Source organism: Equus quagga, chromosome 12 (assembly GCF_021613505.1).
Source record: "Equus quagga isolate Etosha38 chromosome 12, UCLA_HA_Equagga_1.0, whole genome shotgun sequence".
NCBI classification, from domain to species: domain Eukaryota; kingdom Metazoa; phylum Chordata; class Mammalia; order Perissodactyla; family Equidae; genus Equus; species Equus quagga.
The window spans coordinates 20,293,220-20,311,873 of NC_060278.1; the positions used below are offsets into that span (position 1 = coordinate 20,293,220).

At 45.0% G+C, this 18,654-nt stretch overlaps 1 protein-coding gene across 1 annotated transcript; it reads left to right on the plus strand.

Moving 5' to 3' along the window:
- The first annotated feature begins 1,875 nt into the window (after nucleotides 1–1,875).
- On the plus strand, nucleotides 1,876–11,084 carry UCMA (upper zone of growth plate and cartilage matrix associated). Its single transcript, XM_046678096.1, has 5 exons — nucleotides 1,876–1,933; nucleotides 2,261–2,326; nucleotides 2,429–2,524; nucleotides 6,131–6,229; nucleotides 10,783–11,084. The coding sequence occupies exons 1-5, from the start codon at nucleotides 1,876–1,878 to the stop codon at nucleotides 10,878–10,880; spliced, it is 417 nt and encodes a 138-aa protein (XP_046534052.1). The 3' UTR covers nucleotides 10,881–11,084.
- Nucleotides 11,085–18,654: the final 7,570 nt, after the last annotated feature.

The window sequence follows — 18,654 nt, forward strand, 5'->3', positions numbered from 1 at the left end:
CAATGGGTCTATAGGGAGAGAAAATTCTGAAGGAATTGAGAGATTATACTTGGAAACCAGCTATGGTCAAACCATTCCTTGGAGCAGATCAGTGTAGCCGGTAGAAATCTCAGGCCACTAGCTTAGGTATGTATGTATGTAATGTAAGTTTATTTTTTCAGAACTGAGCTTACTTCCCTATTCAAGCCTTCATTCCTCCATTCAGCAAATTTTGGATCTCCTGCCATTTTCTCCCAGGGTGCGTCTGAGAAAACTACAAGGGGCTTGAGTTTCCTCCCTAAAGCCTTTCTGCATGGACAGTGGAAGTCGAGTCCAACCTGGGGTGGAAGTTACTTCAAGACGTTGGACAGGTTTACTGAAAGCTGGTTGGCCAGTGACTAGCAGAGGTGCCTGGCTGGAAGGAGGTGTTCAATAAGTACTTGTGGTTGAAATGAATGGAACTGAAAAAGACAGCAAGAGGAATTAGGGTATCAAGGATGTCACAGGTATTTCACACACCCACTTTCTCACCCAGTGTCCCTGCGATTTTGAAATCAGCTGCCCTGTGACTCTTTCCTCTCCCAGGCAACATCTAGTTAATCTGATAGACCAGTTCTTGCTGATGTGTCCTCATGAGTGTTGCTCCTCCTGGGTTGATCATACAGAGCCCACCTCCACCTCCAATAAGTGGGGTCAGCTAGTGTCTCCCAGCCTGATGTGTGCTCTTAGCCACCAAGAGCCAGCACAGGTGATGGCAGCACTTTCCTCCACTGGAAACCAACCCATTTGTTTTGTTTACTCTGCCTCGGTTTTTTCTCTGCCATTAACATTCTTGTCCTGGCCAATGGTCCAAGCACACATGGGATGTTACCATGCAAGTCTAACAAAAGGGGAGTTTTGGGTGGGTGTGGCTGTGTTCTAGGTCTAATGATGGTCAACATTAGGAAAATCCTAAACAATGCCCAAAGTGCAACTCTTTGGCTGGTAGCAAAGAGTTGAGGATGGTTCATAATAAATGACAATGTCAAGAACACACCTCCAAAGAGGCTGGGCTCTGATGGCCCCAGAGAGCTGTAATTCCATTAGCATTCCCATTCCTGGGAACCCATTTCTTCCCTGACATGGGGTGTGCCTTTGTCTCCTCCTAGAATAGTATGCTGAGCTGTGGGGCTCTTCACACACTGTGCACCTTTCCCACTCCACAGTGGAGGGCTGATTGTCTCTCTTCCTCAAAATCTTGAAAGGGCTCTGGGACCCCATGCCAAGAGGTCCATGTTTTGCCTGACAGTGAGCAACAGCTGGGGACAACGTGTCAAGGTGAGGGGTACTCTGGTTACCATCAGAATGGCCCATGTGTCTATGCAAGCATCATCCTGATAAGGTCTTCCAGTCTTTATGGTCCCTCCTGGCCTGATGTCTGAGTCAAAGTCCCCAGCTGAGCCCCTTTTCCTCCATCTGGCATGCTTCAGCCTCCAGGGCTTGGGTCCCCACCCCCATGCCCACACCCACCCCCAAAGCAGATGCCAAGAGCTCTTTGAAACTTGCCCTTTGTTTTGGAATCCTGACTGTGGGACTGGGCATTCCAACAGTAACTCCTTGGGTGTAGATCTTGGAAAGGCCACTTTAAAACTGTCCCCGCCTGGGCCCCGATGACAGGCTCTGTTCCTGGGAGGTTTGCAAGTCACCGAAAACATCTCTGGTGCTCCAACAGGAGCAGCCAATGAAAGCAGCAGCCAGGACCCCTCCCACTCCCCTGCAGTGGCATCCCTGCCTCCTGCCTCTCTCCCGCCCTCCTGGCCTGCCTGACATAGAAGTGAGGACCCGGCAGCCTTGAGGTCTGCAGAATCCTCTCTGCCTGCCCTGTGGTTCCCCGGTGAAGCTTTGGCCTTTCCAAAGATGGCCTGTAGACAGCTGCTCCTCATCTCCTGTCTCTTAGCTGTTGTGCTCCTGTCCAGTGAGTATGGGGAGGCTCCAGGATGGACTGACGTTAGGTGAGGCTGCTCAGGGGGTCTAGTAGGAGGAGGGGTGCTTATTGTTAAGATGGCCATGCCTGGGTGGGTGGGTGTGTTAGTGTGCGCACGCCTGTGTGTGTAACACAATACAACACAGAGAAAACAGCTTGCCTGGCAGTTTCCTGGAGAGAGTGGCTCTGCGGCTGGTATGCAAGGGACCCAGGGCCTCACACCAGACCCTGGCAAGCCACAGATCCTTCAAGGGTCGGCTCTGGATAAGGACTCCCCTCGAGGTGCTGCAGCCCTCACAGTGTGCTCTCATTCCACAGTGCTGCAGCAGGGGACTGGTGTGTCAGTGGGCACCAGGCAGGTGGAAGGACAAGAGGCCCAGGAAGGTGAGTGCAGGGGCCACCCAGGGCTGCAAGGTGGGTGGGCCGGCTCCGGCGGCAGCCCTGGTGAGCCTGTGCTGATTACGACTGGCCTCTCTCGGGTTTCAGGTGTGGAACAGAGAATTTTCATGCAGGAATCAGATGCCTCAAATTTCCTCAAGAGGCGCAGCCAGCGGTCCCCCAAATCCCGAGATGAGGTCAATGGTAAGGATGCTGGTGGCCTGTCTTCTGTTCACCCCTCCGGTTCCTTCTCTCTCCCAGGTCAGCCAGGCTGCAGGGACCTCAAGGGACTGAGGGCTCACCCTAGGCCCTCGGGTATCAAAGTGACTGCAGCTCTGAATTAGAAACTCCACCACATTTCCTCAATTGCAGGTCACATCTTTGATTGACTAGCTGTCAGAGTAAGGAACGAAAAGGGACAGCGCCACATCAATGCACTTAACGGTGATGAGATGCATCCTGATTTCAGAAGTTAAAAACATAAAGGGGAAAACACATGTTCTGGTCAACAGGGAACACACTGTCCCAGGGTGTGCTTTTGGGGTATTGCGCAGGGTATCCTTACCTGCAGGAGCAATAGCACTGCAAGCAGGAGCACACGGGACTGGGAGAGGGGAAGGCGGTTTGGTGACAGCTTTGCTGCTAAGTGGCCTCGGACACTTCCTCTCCCTGGGCCCATTTCCTTATTTATAAGCCCCTGAAAGTGTGGTGCTCAGCCAGCAATGTTTTTGAAAGTTCTTGTTTCCAATGCATTTGGGAACTTTTGGGCTTGGAAGCAAAGTCTCCTTCTTGCCTGAAGTAGGCTCTGGTGGAAAATGAGGGACCTCATTTTCATGACCTGCCGACCCTTGAAGGCATTTGAGTTTTCTGCCTTTGAACTAGATTTTTCCAAGGACGCTGAGCTCTGTCTCTGAGTCTGGCTTGATTCATTCCTTGTGCGAGTGTCTGAATAAACTCTTTGTGTCCCTCAGCACACTCAGCAAGGTAACCTGCTCAGTAAAAATAACAGGACTGTTTTCAAATGAAGGGCACAAAAGGAGGTGAAAATGCTTGGAGATAAAATTCCTTTTTTTCTAAATTGAATAAGTATAACCACACTGGGGAAATCTCCAGGCCTCACACAACTTAGGATTTAAAAGTTAGCAAATATCAGGAAACACTGAGAAGACTGTGATGGAGGTTGGGAAGTTCTTGATGGAAATCAGAGAAGCAACCTTCTGGCAGACTTGCAGTGAGGAACAGGAGTCAATTTAGGAGAAGCAAATAGTTTCCATCCTTGTTAGCTGATTCAGAACAATGTGGCGCATGATGAAGCCAGAGGTCCCTCGCCTGAACAGAAGCTCATTGTATCAGATGTGGGGGCCCAGGGCAGCCTGGTGAATACCTAGGATGCACCTGAATTCATCTGCTGACACCTGCTCAACTCGTGTGGATGCGCAGGAGAACAATGCCCAATTACGTCTTGCCAAAGGGCAAGTGACACTTTGATAAACTTGAATTTGGAACCAGGAAACAGGCATCTGACATCTCCAAGCTTCTGAGTAAAAACACAGGTTACTTTAGAGTGAAAGGAGGAACTAATCCGATGAAATGCATGTTCTTGAGAAGGGATGTGTATAATGTAGAGGATGAACAGTATAAAAATGGTATCTTGTCCCCAAAATTAAATTGTTCTGACTCATTGCTGAGTCAAAGGTCCAATTTGTGACACCTCCAAAAAGGCAATTTGGGAAATTGTTTCCCTTTTTTTTTTTTTTAAAGATTGGCACCTGAGCTAACAACTGTTGCCAATCTTTTTTTTTTCTTTCTGCTTTTTCTCTCCCAATTCCCCCAGTACATAGTTGTATATTTTAGTTGTGGGTCCTTCTAGTTGTGGCATGTGGGACGCTGCCTCAGCGTGACCTGATGAGCAGTGCCATGTCCGCACCCAGGATGTGAACCAACAAAACCCTGGGCCACCACAGCAGAGCGCGCGAACTTAACCACTCAGCCACGGGGCCGGTCCCCCTGGGAAAGTGTTTCTTTTCTGGAGTACATAAGGATGGAAAATGCTTCTTTAGGAACCGGCAGTGGCTCAACAAGGCCCTGCTTCCTAGACTCTAAGTTCCCACAACAGCTTTCTGGTACCAAGAGCAACACTGGGGCTTAAGGTGGGTCATAAGGGGGATGCTGCCATGCAAGGTGTGTTCTAGGACAGCAGTGGAGTGTGGCTGTGTGGCACTCTGGCCCCTGTTCTAGCACGACTCCTACCAGCTGTGTCACCTTGATTAGGTGACCTCTCTGAGCCTGAATCCCCTCCTAAGAAATGTGCGGATGCGGGGCAAGCTGCAACGCATGGGGAAGGACTAGAGCACCAATCCCTTCCACCTTCCACAAAGGTGGAAAAAACATGGGATTTATCTAAACAATCTGCACTGAGACCAATTCACAGATAACCTGCTTTTTAATCAGAGTCAAATTAAATAATACAAACATAGTATAAATAACTAGTATTTAATTAATTTACTTATTATTGTAAGTTCCTTACTCTCAAGAAGGATTTGAGATGGTTTACGGTATTATCATTTCACAAAGAAATACTTCTGGTTGTTTCTCCCTATACCCCTGTAATGTGGGGTGGGGGTGGAAACCAATGGCATTCCTCAGTTTCTCTGCTTCCATTATCAACCCCCCACTTTCTCTTGCACATCCAAGCTGGTGGGGGTAACAGCACCTCAGTCTCCCCACTTTGATGTGAGGGGAATCATACTGTGGGAGTGAGGCGTTCTGAGGGACTAGCTCATCCTGCACCAGACATGGCCTTCCTGCTGTCCTCAGTTTTTCCAGCTGGTCCAGTTAAAAGAAATATCTTGAAACTGAGAGAGCTTTACACAATTACCTCCAGACAACCACAGCTCTCACACCATTGAGGTCAATGTAAAGATTTGAAAGCAGAAATGGATGGAGCTGGAAACTAATTTATTTTACATCTAAAAATCTATAATCTAGAGAGGTTTTGGGGGGCTAAATTAGAGCCAGTGAGGAATAGTTGCACTGCTGGTGAGGCACGATGTAGTGGTTCAGGTGGGGACGCCCTCTGGGCCTCATGGTACTGTTGGCGAGCTTCAATGGTCAACCACCGAGGAATGGTCACTATATTTATGTATTCTTGGTGACAGTTTTCAGTTACCATTAGGGGTATTTCTTTCAACCATAGAGGTGTACCTCCAATTTTATAATGTGGACTGAGGATTCCTCATTAAAGGCTTACAGCCAACTTTACTGGACTGCATTGCCTTATAAAATAAGGGATACCTGCATTTGGTATTTTCATCAGGAAGTTTACCTGATCACCCCATATCCTGTAGTAGTTACCTATTGCTGTGTAATAAATGATCTCCAAATTTAGCAGCTTAAAACAACATTTTATTGTCTCACTTCCTAACACTTATTGACCCTTTTGCTGGGGTCAGCAATCTAGGCACAGCTTAGCTGGGGCCTCAGGCTCAGGGTCTTTCTAGGCTTCAGGCAAGGTGTTGGCCTGGGCTATAGTCATCTCTAGGCCTAATTGCAAGAAGATTCGCTTTCAATCTCATTCACATGGCTGTTGGCAAGTCTCAGGTTGGATGGGAGGACCTCCTAGTTCCTTCAAATTTTAAAGTCTATATGTCATGAGTAAACCATTTCAGTGAAGTTCCCATCCTCACCCCGCCAAAGAAACAACCCCTTCCCAACCATATTATGTTTCTTAGACAAAATGATTAGTGTTCCTCTAAATGTGTGCAGCTGTCCCTATTCTGGGAGCCATTCTCAACTCTTCCCCATTCCCAGCGGAGAAGAGGCAGAAGCTGCGGGCTGACGAGCTGCGGAGAGAGTATCACGAGGAACAAAGGAACGAGTTTGAGAACTTCGTGGAGGAGCAAAATGATGGTAAGAGCCCTTCAGCCAGCATCTTCAGGACAAGTGGGACTTTGTGGGAAGATCACATGATTTGCCTCCACTTTTTCTCCCTAAATTTTAATGGGAGGAGAGAGGTAAGGGAAGCCCTACACTCAATTCACATCCATGAGAGCCTTGAAAAGAAGGGAGAAAGTCACAAAAATGCCTACAGAACTTGGGAAGGTATGGAAGAGGATAGAACGCCCAGTGGTGGCCTGTCTAACACCTACACTAACGGTTTAGCTCTGGTAAAGCTGGGTTGGGAGGATTTCAAACTCACTTTCAAATGCCTTGGAGTCACATCAGTGTAAAGGCTCTAGAAACCACTCACCCTGGAAAACCAAGGCCTTTATTTACCTAGTCACTATAATCAGCATCTTATCTGACTGGTGGAAGGAAACCAGGACAACTGAACTCAGGAAGCACTGGTCATCAGTGCCCTGCCTTGTACCCTCCTCACTTCCAACACCAACACCGACAGCTGATGTGAAGGCTCCAAATCCCCCACGGCATCAGGCACCTGCAAGTTTCTATGTGTCTTGCCTGTGACCCCACCTGGCTGCCGTTAGTTTCTTCTTTGCTAGGCCTTGGCCTTTGCCTCACCTCTTTCCTGCCCTCAACTCGGGCAGGCAGGGTTCCTGCCTCCACCTAGGACATGCTGACTTCACCAAGGCCTCAAGGGGAGGCAATGAGTGTGAAAGTGGGTCTAAGTGGAGGGAGGCTCTATCTTTGAACCACAGCCTCCCACAGGGTGAAGTTTGACTTTGCATCTATGAAGTGCCCTCAAGCATCACCCATAGCAAAAGTCTTTAGGAACATTTAATGACCATCAGACCAGCAGGCCAGTGTGAGTGCGTGTGCATGTTTCTTTCTCTTTTGATCTTTCTCCAAACTTTGATGGAAATGCTCCTGAGCAAGCTCCTGGATACACATGAGCTTGGACATAAGGCTCCATTTAAGGTGATCTTTGTTAAAGAAGTCAGCGATTTCAATTCTGAAGTTGTCACCTCCTGACTTGGTTGCTCTGGTGGATTGGGGAGCTAACACCCTCTTAGGGCATCTCTTAGTGAAAAGGATAGTCACCAGGTACCTGAGGACTGTAGGCCACGCCCATTGTCCTGCAGGTGACACCTGGCTGAGCCCTGCAGGCAGGTGTTGGGCTTGCATCCTGGCAAATTAAACTTTCCTGGGAACATCCTGGGAAAAATTCAGGCTGTTGTAACTCAACGGAATACAGACAGAAATACTTCTGGTGGAGATTCGAGTACCTTGGTGGACAGCTTGGGGAAAGGCATTTGAAAAATGAGTATGCAGCCTCCAAAATTCCTTCAGGGGTTGTTTTTTTGTTTTTTGTTTTTTTTTTAAACTCATACTATTAATAACAGCACTTTGTATATTTTTAAATGTTTCAGGGCCAAATCCCTAGCACCTGAGTGGAAAACCATCACTGTTTTCCCTCTCATGATGATGGGTGAGGGGTTAGGCACTTTAGGGATGGCAGATCTTCAGCCAAAGCCAGAGACTAAGATCAAGAACCTCAGGCCTTGCCCACAAAGATGAAGACACCGCAGGGCAGGGCAGAGGCCTCTGGGGGTTGTGGTGACAGCAGCTGTCGCCACTGATTGAGCACTTACTCCATCTGGAACTGCACCGAACCATCTAATCCTCATGATCAGCCTCTCAGATAGGTCTTAAAATTTCCATTTTACAGTTTCAATAACTAAGGCTTAGAAAGGATATGTAAATACCCAAGGTGACATAGCTAGTAAGGGATTTGAACTAAGGCATGTTAGCCAGCAAAGCTCATGTTCTTGTAAACGAAAGATGATCCAACGTGTAGAGGTCTTGGAGACCTTCTTCGATCCAGGGGTTGGCCCATGAGGAGGGATGGAGTGAGGAGAGCAAAGCACAGCGGCCCAGAGGGGGTTCCCCAGAGCTAGATAAGTGAAGGAGGAAAAGAGGTGGAGCAGGCCCAGCCTGCCAGATGGTAAAGGCAACAAAGGTGAAACTCATTTCAATCCTCCTCCTCTTCACTTGCCTCTGGCCCAGAACACTGCTGCACGGCGGCCAGGTTGCCAGAAATCTCCATGCTGTGGCAGTGCTCAGAGCCCTTCTCCAAGGCCCCCACAATCCCCCTGGTTTTGGTTAGCTATCTTGATCTGACAATGTCTCCTATGCTCAGAATAATTGAGACTGGTTGGATGTCTGCCCTCTCCTGGAGGTACCTGCTTCATAAAGGCAAATGCTGAGGAATTACCACGGGTGACTGGAGGGACTGGGGTTTCCAATGGAGGAATTTTAGGTGGGTGGTCTGGAGAGAGACTGCCGGACAAGAATGACTTTCCTGAAGGCCTGAAAATCCCACGTCAAAGGCCCCTCTATCAGCCCACCCAGGACACTGGTCTTGGTCTGGGGAAGTGGGCTGTGAAGGGTTACAGCCTCACTCAGCTTAGTCATGGCTCCTGGTTGCAACTCTACTCAAAACCACCAGCGTCACAAGGCAAAATACCTGAGTTCTACCTCCAAAACTTCCAGGATAAACAGTGCACTGAGCTCCCATTTCTAAGGCTTATGTGGTAGCATAAGCCTGCCTCCACCTTCAAAGCCAGAGCCTGAGTCAGGCCATCCGAAGTTGGCTGCATGACGTTTGGCTTGGCAAAGGATACCTGCCCACAGGTGGTCCCCTACATGAAAGCCACACTGTCCAGGCCATGGTTCTTTACCAGAGAGGCCTCCCCTTTAAGTGAAATGGTCTAAGAAGACTTTGGCATGACCTGGGAGAAAAAAATTAACTTCTATGCCAAAATCATGCCCTCAAGATAGGGAAAGTAGCTGGTCTACCCGATCTGAGAAAGGCCTGAACAGCTGAAGGCTAATATCCAAAGCTCTAGCCTGGGCCAGACTCTGTGAGCTCCAGCCTGTCCCTGGACACCAAGTGCAGAAGGGGATTTTCAGCACGAAGGGCAGCGCCAACTCTAAGCTCACATACAAAAGAAACATTCCCAGGAGCCATGTTGCCTGAACACCCAGTGGTAACAAGGGGTCCTTTCTGTTGAGGGCATCTGGCTCTCATCGGTGCTAAAGACATAGGGACCCCCATTCTCCACACCCTGAAGCCACCAGGCTGTCCTGTATAGCCCAATAACACAAAGGATACATTTCACTAGCATCAAAGTCGGGGTCACAGGCTTTTGGTGAAGCCCACGTCAGAAAAAAACAGGCAAAGAAGACACTTTGGGTTTGAATCCTTGATATTATCATCTTCTGTTAGGACTTCCAATCCTCCCAACATTTTTCATGAATACTTTTTTTAAATTGTGGTAAAATATATATAACATAAAGTTTGCCATCTTCACTATTTTTAAGTGTACAATTCAGCAGCTTTTAGTACCTTCACAATGTTGTGCAACTATCACCACTATTTCCAAAACCCTTTCATTACTTTAAAAAGAAACTCTGTGGATAAGGAGGGCCAACTGTATTCATTGCACTATGCCCATCTTATATAAAGCACCTGAGCATCCTCGGATTTTGGTATCTGGGGGCTCCTGGAATCAATCCACCTGAATACAAAGGGACAACTGTATATACGTTCATCTATCTAGCTCACATTTTGCTTACTCATTCATTTGTTCCTGTTCCAATTCTCTTAGGTTTATACCTAGGAGTGGAATTGTTGGGTTATATGGTAATTCTGTTTAACTTTTGAGGGGCCTCACGGACACTTTTTAAACATTGAAGGCCTTGTGCTATCTCCTCCAGCGTAAACGGCACCTAACAATAACAGGCAGTCCTGAATTGGCATCAATAGCCTAATTCTACAACTGCACAAAAGCGTTACTCAGAAAAATGTCTTATTAAAGACAGCAAAATCAGGACTTTCTTACTCATTTAAAACTCCTGTTCTTTTTAGCCTTTTACTACGAAAAATTTCAAACATATGGAAAAATGTATAGTATAATGAACGCCCATATAACCATCACCCAGAATCAACAATTATCTAATTTCCCCACACTTTGCTTCATCCATCCCTTTTTCCAGTCAATTTTAAAAACATAATTTTATTTTTCAAGATTAAAAAACACAGAGCAGTATAGAGGAAAAAGTTACTCATAATCCCATCACTGGAAGTTGACAATTATTTCCTTGCGTGCTTTTTCAATGTTATGGCCTGTAGTCATCTTGTCACATTTGTGTTTTGGTTCTTAGTTGTTGTGTCTTTGAGACAGTTTCTGCATGAGGTTCTTTCATATAGGGGAAGAGCCCTGACTTGGAATGCCAGACCCTGGTCTTGGCTCTCTTGGCAACCAGCTCTGTGACCTTCACGTGTCTGGGCCCGATCCAAAAAAATGAGGCCTTTGGACTTGGTGTTCTTTCAGGATCTTCCAGTTCAAACATTCTGTGATCGTCACCAAGGTACACAGGCAGTTGGTTCATGTCACCACAGGGTGGGCAGTTTGGCTTGAAGGCTGCCAAGTTTGGTGGCTCTCCTCAGCCCAGAGTCTTCTCCATCCTGACATGATGACTTCCTCTCTCCTCCACAGAACAGGAAGAGCGAAGGAGGGAGGCTATTGAGCAGTGGCGCCAGTGGCATTATGACGGCCTTTACCCGTCATATCTCTATAACCGCCACCACATCTGACCTCGGCTTGACAGACCCGGAAGATGGAGCTTGAAACACACATACCCAGCCCAGGTGTTCGAGCAACTCTCTCCCCATAGCAGACACCCTCACAGGGTCTCAACTTGGGGCCTGCTCTGTACACACACATGCCTCTCATTCTGATGGATGCAAATGCCCTGGCTTTCGCTTCTTTGCAGATGATTTTCTGACATGAACAAATACCTGTGGGGCCTCCTAGTACCAAACCCTCAGTGGTTTCCCCTTGCTTAGCCACTGTCCCCAAAGTCAGACTCTTGTCTGACAGAACAATGAAGAGAGGCACAGTAAAGAGAAAAGATTACATGTTTGCTTATAGCTTACAAATAAAAACGCTAAGTCAACACTGTGCATTACTGTCTTGAATCTCAAACTGAGTGGCATCAACTTGCCTCCCCTGAGTAGCAATGTTCCCCTCACCGACTGGGGCGTTTGGAAGTTTGGTCTCAGGAGTACTGCTCACTGTGTCCTCGGCGTGTCTCAGTAGTCACTCGAATGAAAGAACAATACAACTGTTGTGGTGAAAATTTTCTGAGATGGTTACTGAGCCCAGGTGCTTCTCATGTGTCTAAAAAAGGTTAAGGTTCAACTCTAGTTTCTTAGTCACATCAATCAGCGCCAGATTACAACGAGGCTGCTGTAACCAAGACTGGAAAGCAGGTGAAACCAAGTTTTGATGATACCTCCTTTGCCTTCATAGCGCCTGTATTAGTCCGCTAGAGCTGCTATAACGAAGTACCACAAACTGGGCTGCTTAAGAGAACAGAAATTTATTCCCTCACAGTTCTGGAGACTAGAAGTCTGAAATCAAGATGTTGGTAGAGACACACTTCATCTACATCCAAAGGCTCTAAGTGAGGATCCGTCCTTGCCTCTTCCAGATTCTGGTAGTCCAGGCACTCCTTGGCTGTGGCAGCATCACGCCAATCTCTGCCTCCATTGTCACATTTCCTTCTCTCCCCATGCCTTCAAATCATCTTCCCTCTGTTTATCTGTCTGTGTCTCTTCTCTTCTTTAAGGACACCAATCATACTGAAATAAGGGTGCACCCTACTAACCTCATCCCAACTTGATTATATCTGCAAAGACCTTATTTCCAAATAAGGTCACATGCACAGGTACCAGAGGTTAGGACTTCAACATATGTTTTGGGGTGACAAAATTCAACCCACAGCGGTGCCCCTTTCTTCTCTCCCAAACACGCTGCTTTCCTGCCCCACACTCAGCATCTATCCTACTTCCATCTTTACTCTCAACTACCTTTGGGAATCCCACATTAAGAATGCAGAAAACTCAAGAACAACTTAAGCAGCCATCTCTGTGGGGGAGGTCACAGTACTCTAGGAGACAAAAAGGACTCTAGAAGAAGAATAAGCATCCATTCTTGGTCATCTCTCTGCCCCCATGCCCGGGTCCTCTGTTTCCCCAATGACTTGGGGTCCCTGGTCAGCTAGTCCAGCCTGCTTTTGAGGTTGAGCTCCCAGGGCCTCACGGGGCAACTTTGCTTTGAGGAAAAGCTGCTCATTGCGTTAAAATACTCCAGCAGGGGTGGCACTATTTCTTAGATCAGGACACTTTGCAACGAATGTACGTTTTAAGTAATTTCCGAAAGAATGATAAAATCTTTAGAAACATTCTAGTGATTAAGGGAGTATGTGTATTCCAAATCACCTCAAATGTAGTCAGCACTGTATTTTCTCACACAAACTCCAAGCAGGAGCTGAACTGGCCTTGGGAAGGTAGGAAGGGCATTGGGCAAACTCTCTCATTAAATTTACCTGGCCAGGTAGAACCGAGGAGCCATTCTCTCCCCAAGAGTCCTGGGATTCATAATGTGGACAAGTCAAGTCTCATCACGACAGAAGTCAAAGTGTGCCCAAGTTTTCAGTGGCATGATGTTTGTGTTAAATGTGCCTTAACTGAGAGGACCGCTAGCTGAAACTCCAGGATATTGTGATGATGCTTTTTCGGGGACTGAGGTACTTAGTCTAAAGCTGTATTACCAACACATTTTAGCTGTCGGTGGGTGTCTAACCTGGATCAAATGCTTCCAAAGGGAAATGAGGAGAGTAAGGAAACGCTTCCTCAGGCTTGGGAAAACATGCATAAAATATTCAACTGAAAACTGCATTTCACCACTTAAAACCTCCTTTACACTTTGACTTATCCTTACCCAATCTTTTTTCTTTAAACAAGACATTTCTACTGTAAAATTATTTTAGTTACAATATGTGCTGAGAGTAGCAAATTCAAGCAATACGGAAATCTCTTACACAAAAGAGGAGTCTTTTCTGTTTGCCTCAATTCTACCCTGAGGCGAGCCCTGTCAGTGGCTTCCACTTTTTCTGTTTATACTCACACATGCTCCATTCTTTATAATGGCAACATGATGTATAGTTATATAAATCCGGATAGCCCCACTCTCAGGAGCACAGGAAGGAGTTACTCAGCGGGTCTGAGCTCACTGGACAGAACTGCTGGTACCAGAAGCCAAGCTCTGGAAGTTCCTTCTTTCCAATGAGGTCTCACATGAGCATTTACCTCAACCAAGGAGCTGCATTATTACATTGTCACCTACATGTTCTCGCTACTTTCTAGAAGCAAGGAGAGCATTATGGGATGGGGCCTTTTAACTGGAACACTTTCCACGGTGCATCTGGTGCAGCTCTGCCCAGCTTAAGCACACTTCTCTGTGGGTAATGGGTGCTCAGGGAATTGTCTGTGCTCTCAAGTTTCCCCTCAGTAAGCTCTATTTTATATTTACATGACACGGCACTATCAGGGTATGAGTGTGTGTGTCTTTGCTTCCTTTGCATGTCAGTGAATACGCTAGAGTTTATTTACCCATTCCTCTCTCAGTAAGAAGATTTCCGGAAATGAAATAAAGGGTCACAACTTATACGCATGTTAAACTGCATAAATCAGATTTCTCTTTGAAGAGCTTATGTACTTATCACTGGACATCTTTGCCAATCTTAAACCAAGCAAATTGAAAGCACTGGCAGAAAAGTCGGAGAGAGGGAACCTTGCAATATACACTATTCATGGTGCCTCCTCAGATGGCAAATCTCACCCTCAGCTCTATTCTCCAAATCAGACTTCAGCAGGTATCAGTGCTCACCTCACCAACATGATCCATATAGTCCCACCAGCCACCCTACTGCCTTCAGGCCTGTTTTCAACAGAGAGGCTGTATAGGAAACGTTGCTCTCCACAGCCCTCACTGAAAGTACCAGGAGCTTCAAATTAGAATGTGAGAGCAGTGGAAGAAGCTGGCATAAAATAAAAACATTGCAGATACCTCAATACGTCATTACTAATTTTACTTATTATCTGATGAGACTGAAATTATTTGGGAGGAATGAGTATTTCAAAGTTTTGAAGCATAAATCTCAAAAGAAAGGAATGGAGTGCTGTGTTTGCCTTGCATCTCCCCAGTCTCTGATCTAGAGCAGAACAATCAGTCAGCCTGCATGAAACAAAGGTCAGAGATGGTCATCTCTGAATTACTGGGCAGGAGACACATGCACGGATGCCATCTACTTCCTATCGTACCCTCAGAAGTGGCAGAACACGGAGCCTTAGCAAACTGGCCAGATATACCCCCAACTCAAGGTCTGTGCTCTTGGGGGTGAGGCTCCTCATGGTACCGAATCCCACACGTAGATGAGAAATTCTTGCTAACAGACATATAGGAACAACACATGCCTATCCTTAGCTCGGTTACCAAGCCAAGTGAGAGATGGCGAGCCAGCCAACTGGGGTTGCTAGTTGGACAGCAGTGCCAGCTCAGATCATGAGCCAGGACTGCAGGCTGATGGGGCAGAGATATCAAGGAGCTGGCACTCTACCCACATGAAACTTGCCCTCCTGATTGGCCAAGAGCTGGAGGCCAAGCCAGACCCTGAGGGCCAGATCCAATCCCCAACCCTTTAGGTCAGTAAGCTTAATTTATGAGGGAGGCGTGTGTTTTTACAGACTCAATTTCTGTAATAGAGAAAAAGCAAAGCATTGCTCTCTCACCTCAGCCAGGAAAGAAAAGGAGCCACAATCTGGCTCTTATTGGTAACTATTACACACTCAAATACCCAAATGCCCTCTGCCAAGAGGGCCAGGAACCAGGGGGATGGCAGCTGACAGATTGTACTCACAGCCATACCCCAAAGCCACCTGTCTCAAAAGGCCCGCCGTGTCCACAGGAAGGAACACTGGGACCATACAGATGTCAAAAACCAAGAATGGTCTCGGTGAACAGCCAACTTACAAGAACAAAACACCCTGTCCTTGCCCTCAATGGCCACGCTTGGCATGCTGGCTCTAGATAAAGAACGCTTGCAGAAATAGCTCCCATATTTCTGGCAGAAATAAGAATTCTATTACTTTGCTCTACCCTCATCCTTAACAAGAGCCCCATTATACCTCAAGGTTTTCAAATTCCACCGAGAATTCCTTCACTAAAAGCCAATCACAGTCACTTCCTGGGGAAGGTGAAACAAGCCAAAGGTAACACGATTGGGAATCCAGGCAGCCACATGTAACAGGAAGTCAGTAATGGAGCGATCTCCATTTTTAGACACTGGCCTTGTCAAAAGTGTGGCCGTTGGGACATTCTTTTAACTAACTCTTCTCTGAAAGAACAGAGAAGAGTTACTATCCCCTAGTCCTTTAGGGGTTCCAGGTAAGTGGTGGAAAACAAATTTGTCAAAGCATGAATTAGTGTAAACATTATTTCTTTATTCACTAGTTTTGCATGTTGTCATTTTCTTTTCTTTTTTTTTTTTTGGTGTGTGTGTGCTCCAGGGGAGATTTTGCAACTCGTTATCATGAGCATTTGTTTATTTAGATTTTCGGGGAGGAGGTGGTAACTTTTGTGAGCCTCAGAATGCTCTTTAAAATTTTTTAAAACTTCTTAGATGCTTTTTATCAGTTTCGTTTGGTTGGGTTATTTCATTTCTAATTCATTTTCAATCAATTATGTTCTAATTCTTTGACAACTTTCTCATAATTTAAAAGTTCTTAAGGGATTTGTCCAAAAGCAAATTGGTTTAATATGGATGTTCCGGTTCACAAGTAGTCAGTCTGGTATGCCCTGTGATCTTATAATGTACTAACACTTTAAAAAAGTTTTGTCCACTTCCTACCTTATTTTGACTTTTTTAATTAAAAATATTTCGAATAGGTAATATAAACACATGGTTTCAAATTTTTAAAGGATAAAAAAGAATAGCGTCCTTCCCTGTCTCTCAAAGGAAACCATTATTCCCAAGTCTTGAGTAGCCTTCAAGTGATTGGTGTACATTTAAGTATCTAGTTACACTTTTTTTCCTTTTTTATTTTTTAAACCTTAAAATTCATTTTTGACCAGTGATGCCTACTTTACCTATTAAACCAATTGTCTATCATTAAAAAAAACCTGTAGTTAATTTATAGTTAAGTAGTTCTCATAAAGCTTACTTAAAGAAAAAGCTTCCTACAGGAATGGCAATGTTTGAGGGGACATGCTGGAAAACAGCACTGATTTAATATGTCAAACAAAGGTGGAAAATATTTTTCTAGATAACTTCTCATTAATTTACACACTCTAATTATGAGCCTCAAATCACACACTAGTGAGTCTGAATCATTTAGTGTGTACACCCCCAAATTAAAAACATTCCTAAATAAAAATGACAACCTTGTTAATAGGAGGCAGGGAGCACTGGCTTTATGATTTTATCAGCTCATGTTTGATTGTGCAGCATGTACCCAGCACAGAGTTGGGATACTGAGGGGCAAGATATTTTATGTTTTGTAAGCAGATTTAGATGATAAACAATCCAAATCCACCATTCGATTGGTGTCCTGAAATCACTGGTGAAAAAAGAGAGTAGTATATAATTTTAGTAAGTCACTGAAGACAACTTTTCTTGTACCTTTAACTCACATGAACAACACAGTCAGATACTACTACTGTTTTGGTATGGTTAAGAATTACGTAGAAATAAAGTCAGCATCACAACCTGAAAATGCACTCAACCCAGGACTTGAATTGGCTTTGCAGCTCAAGGTCAAGTGCGCTAGTGCTCTATTGGTCACTTTACCCCAGGGAATGTAGGAGAAGACAGACAAAAGCCACACTGAGATTTATGGATCTTCTCGTCCAACCTACTCAAAGTACTTCCTTGATACTTAATATTGAAAGAAAATGATTTCTTCTGCAGATTGGGAACAAGAAAAAAAGTCATATAAACAGGAAATGAAGTATTAGGGGCTGGCCCAGTGGCGCAGCGGTTAAGTTCGCACGTTCCGCTTCGGCGGCCTAGGGTTCGCTGGTTCCGATCCAGGGTGCGGACATGGCACCACTTGGCAAGCCATGCTGTGGTAGGCGTCCCACATATAAAGTAGAGGAAGATGGGCATGGATGTTAGCTCAGGGCCAGTCTTCCTCAGCAAAAAGAGGAGGATTGACAGCAGATGTTAGCTTAGGGCTAATCTTCCTCAAAAAAAAACTCCTAAGGAATCTATAAAAAAGCTGCTCAACTAATATGTAAGTCTAGCACAATCCCAGGATACAAGGTCAGCAGAAAAAAAATGCACTGGATTTCTATATACTATCACATAATAATTGGAAATTAAAAAGGAAAAAAATACCAATTACTATATCGAAAGTATGAAATATTTAGAATTGAACAGGATATAATACACACATAATCTGTACACTGAAACTACTAAACATCACTGAGAAAAATTAACAAAGACGTAAATAAACAGAGTGACTCATAGACAGAAAGTCTTAATATTAAGATGTCAATTCCCCCAAATTGATCCATAGATTAAACACTGTCTCCAACAGGGTTTTTTTGGGTAGAAGTCAACACGATGATTCTAAAATTCACATGGAAATGTAAAGAACCTAGAATTGCCAGAATAAATTTTAAAAAGAACAAAGTTGGAGGACTAACACTACCTGATTCCAAGGCTTATTATAAAGCTACTGTAATTAAGACAGTGTGGTCCCAGCATAAGGATTGACATATATATTTAATTTAGTCCAGAAGTAGATCCCAAAAGGTATGGTCAACTGATTTTTGACAAAGAAGCCAAAATAATTCAATGGGGAAATTATAATCTTTTCACTGAGTGGTGCTGTAATAACTGAACATCCATTTGAAAAACAATGAACCTCAACCCTTATACCTCAAAGCTTATATAAAAATTAACTTGAAATGGATCACAGACCAAAAAAGTGAAAGCGAACACTATATAAAAAATTCTATGAAAAAGTCTTTGTAACCTTAAGGCAGGCAAAGATTTTCTTAGTTAGAATACAAAATGCATGAACCAAAAGAGAAGAAATTGTTAAAATGGACTTGAACAAAATGAAAAATTGCTCTTTGAAAGACACTTAAAAAAATTAAAAGGCCAGCCACCAACTAGGAGTAAATAGTCCCCATACATATACTGCAAAACACCTGTACCCAGAACAGAGGAAGAACTCCTACTCAACCCAGTGAATAAGTAAACAGATACTTCACCAAAGAAGATACATGAATGGACCATAACACAAAACAAGATGCCCAGTCATGAAGGAAACACAATTAAAACCATAATGAGACACCACCACACACCTATCAGAACGGTTAAAATTCTAACGACTGACAATACCAAATACTGGTGAGGACGTGGAGCAAATGGAACTCTCATACGTTACTAGTGGGCGTGTAAAATGGTACCACCACTTTGGAAAATAGTGTAGCAGTTTCTTAGAAAGCTAAACA

Excerpts from the sequence above, each read along its gene's own strand:
- UCMA (XM_046678096.1), top strand. The coding sequence starts at position 1,876 with ATGGCCTGTAGACAGCTGCTCCTCATCTCCTGTCTCTTAGCTGTTGTG. Across the intron at positions 2,327-2,428 it reads AGGACAAGAGGCCCAGGAAG|GTGTGGAACAGAGAATTTTC; the intron begins GTGAGTGCAGGG and ends CTCGGGTTTCAG. Across the intron at positions 2,525-6,130 it reads ATCCCGAGATGAGGTCAATG|CGGAGAAGAGGCAGAAGCTG; the intron begins GTAAGGATGCTG and ends CCCCATTCCCAG.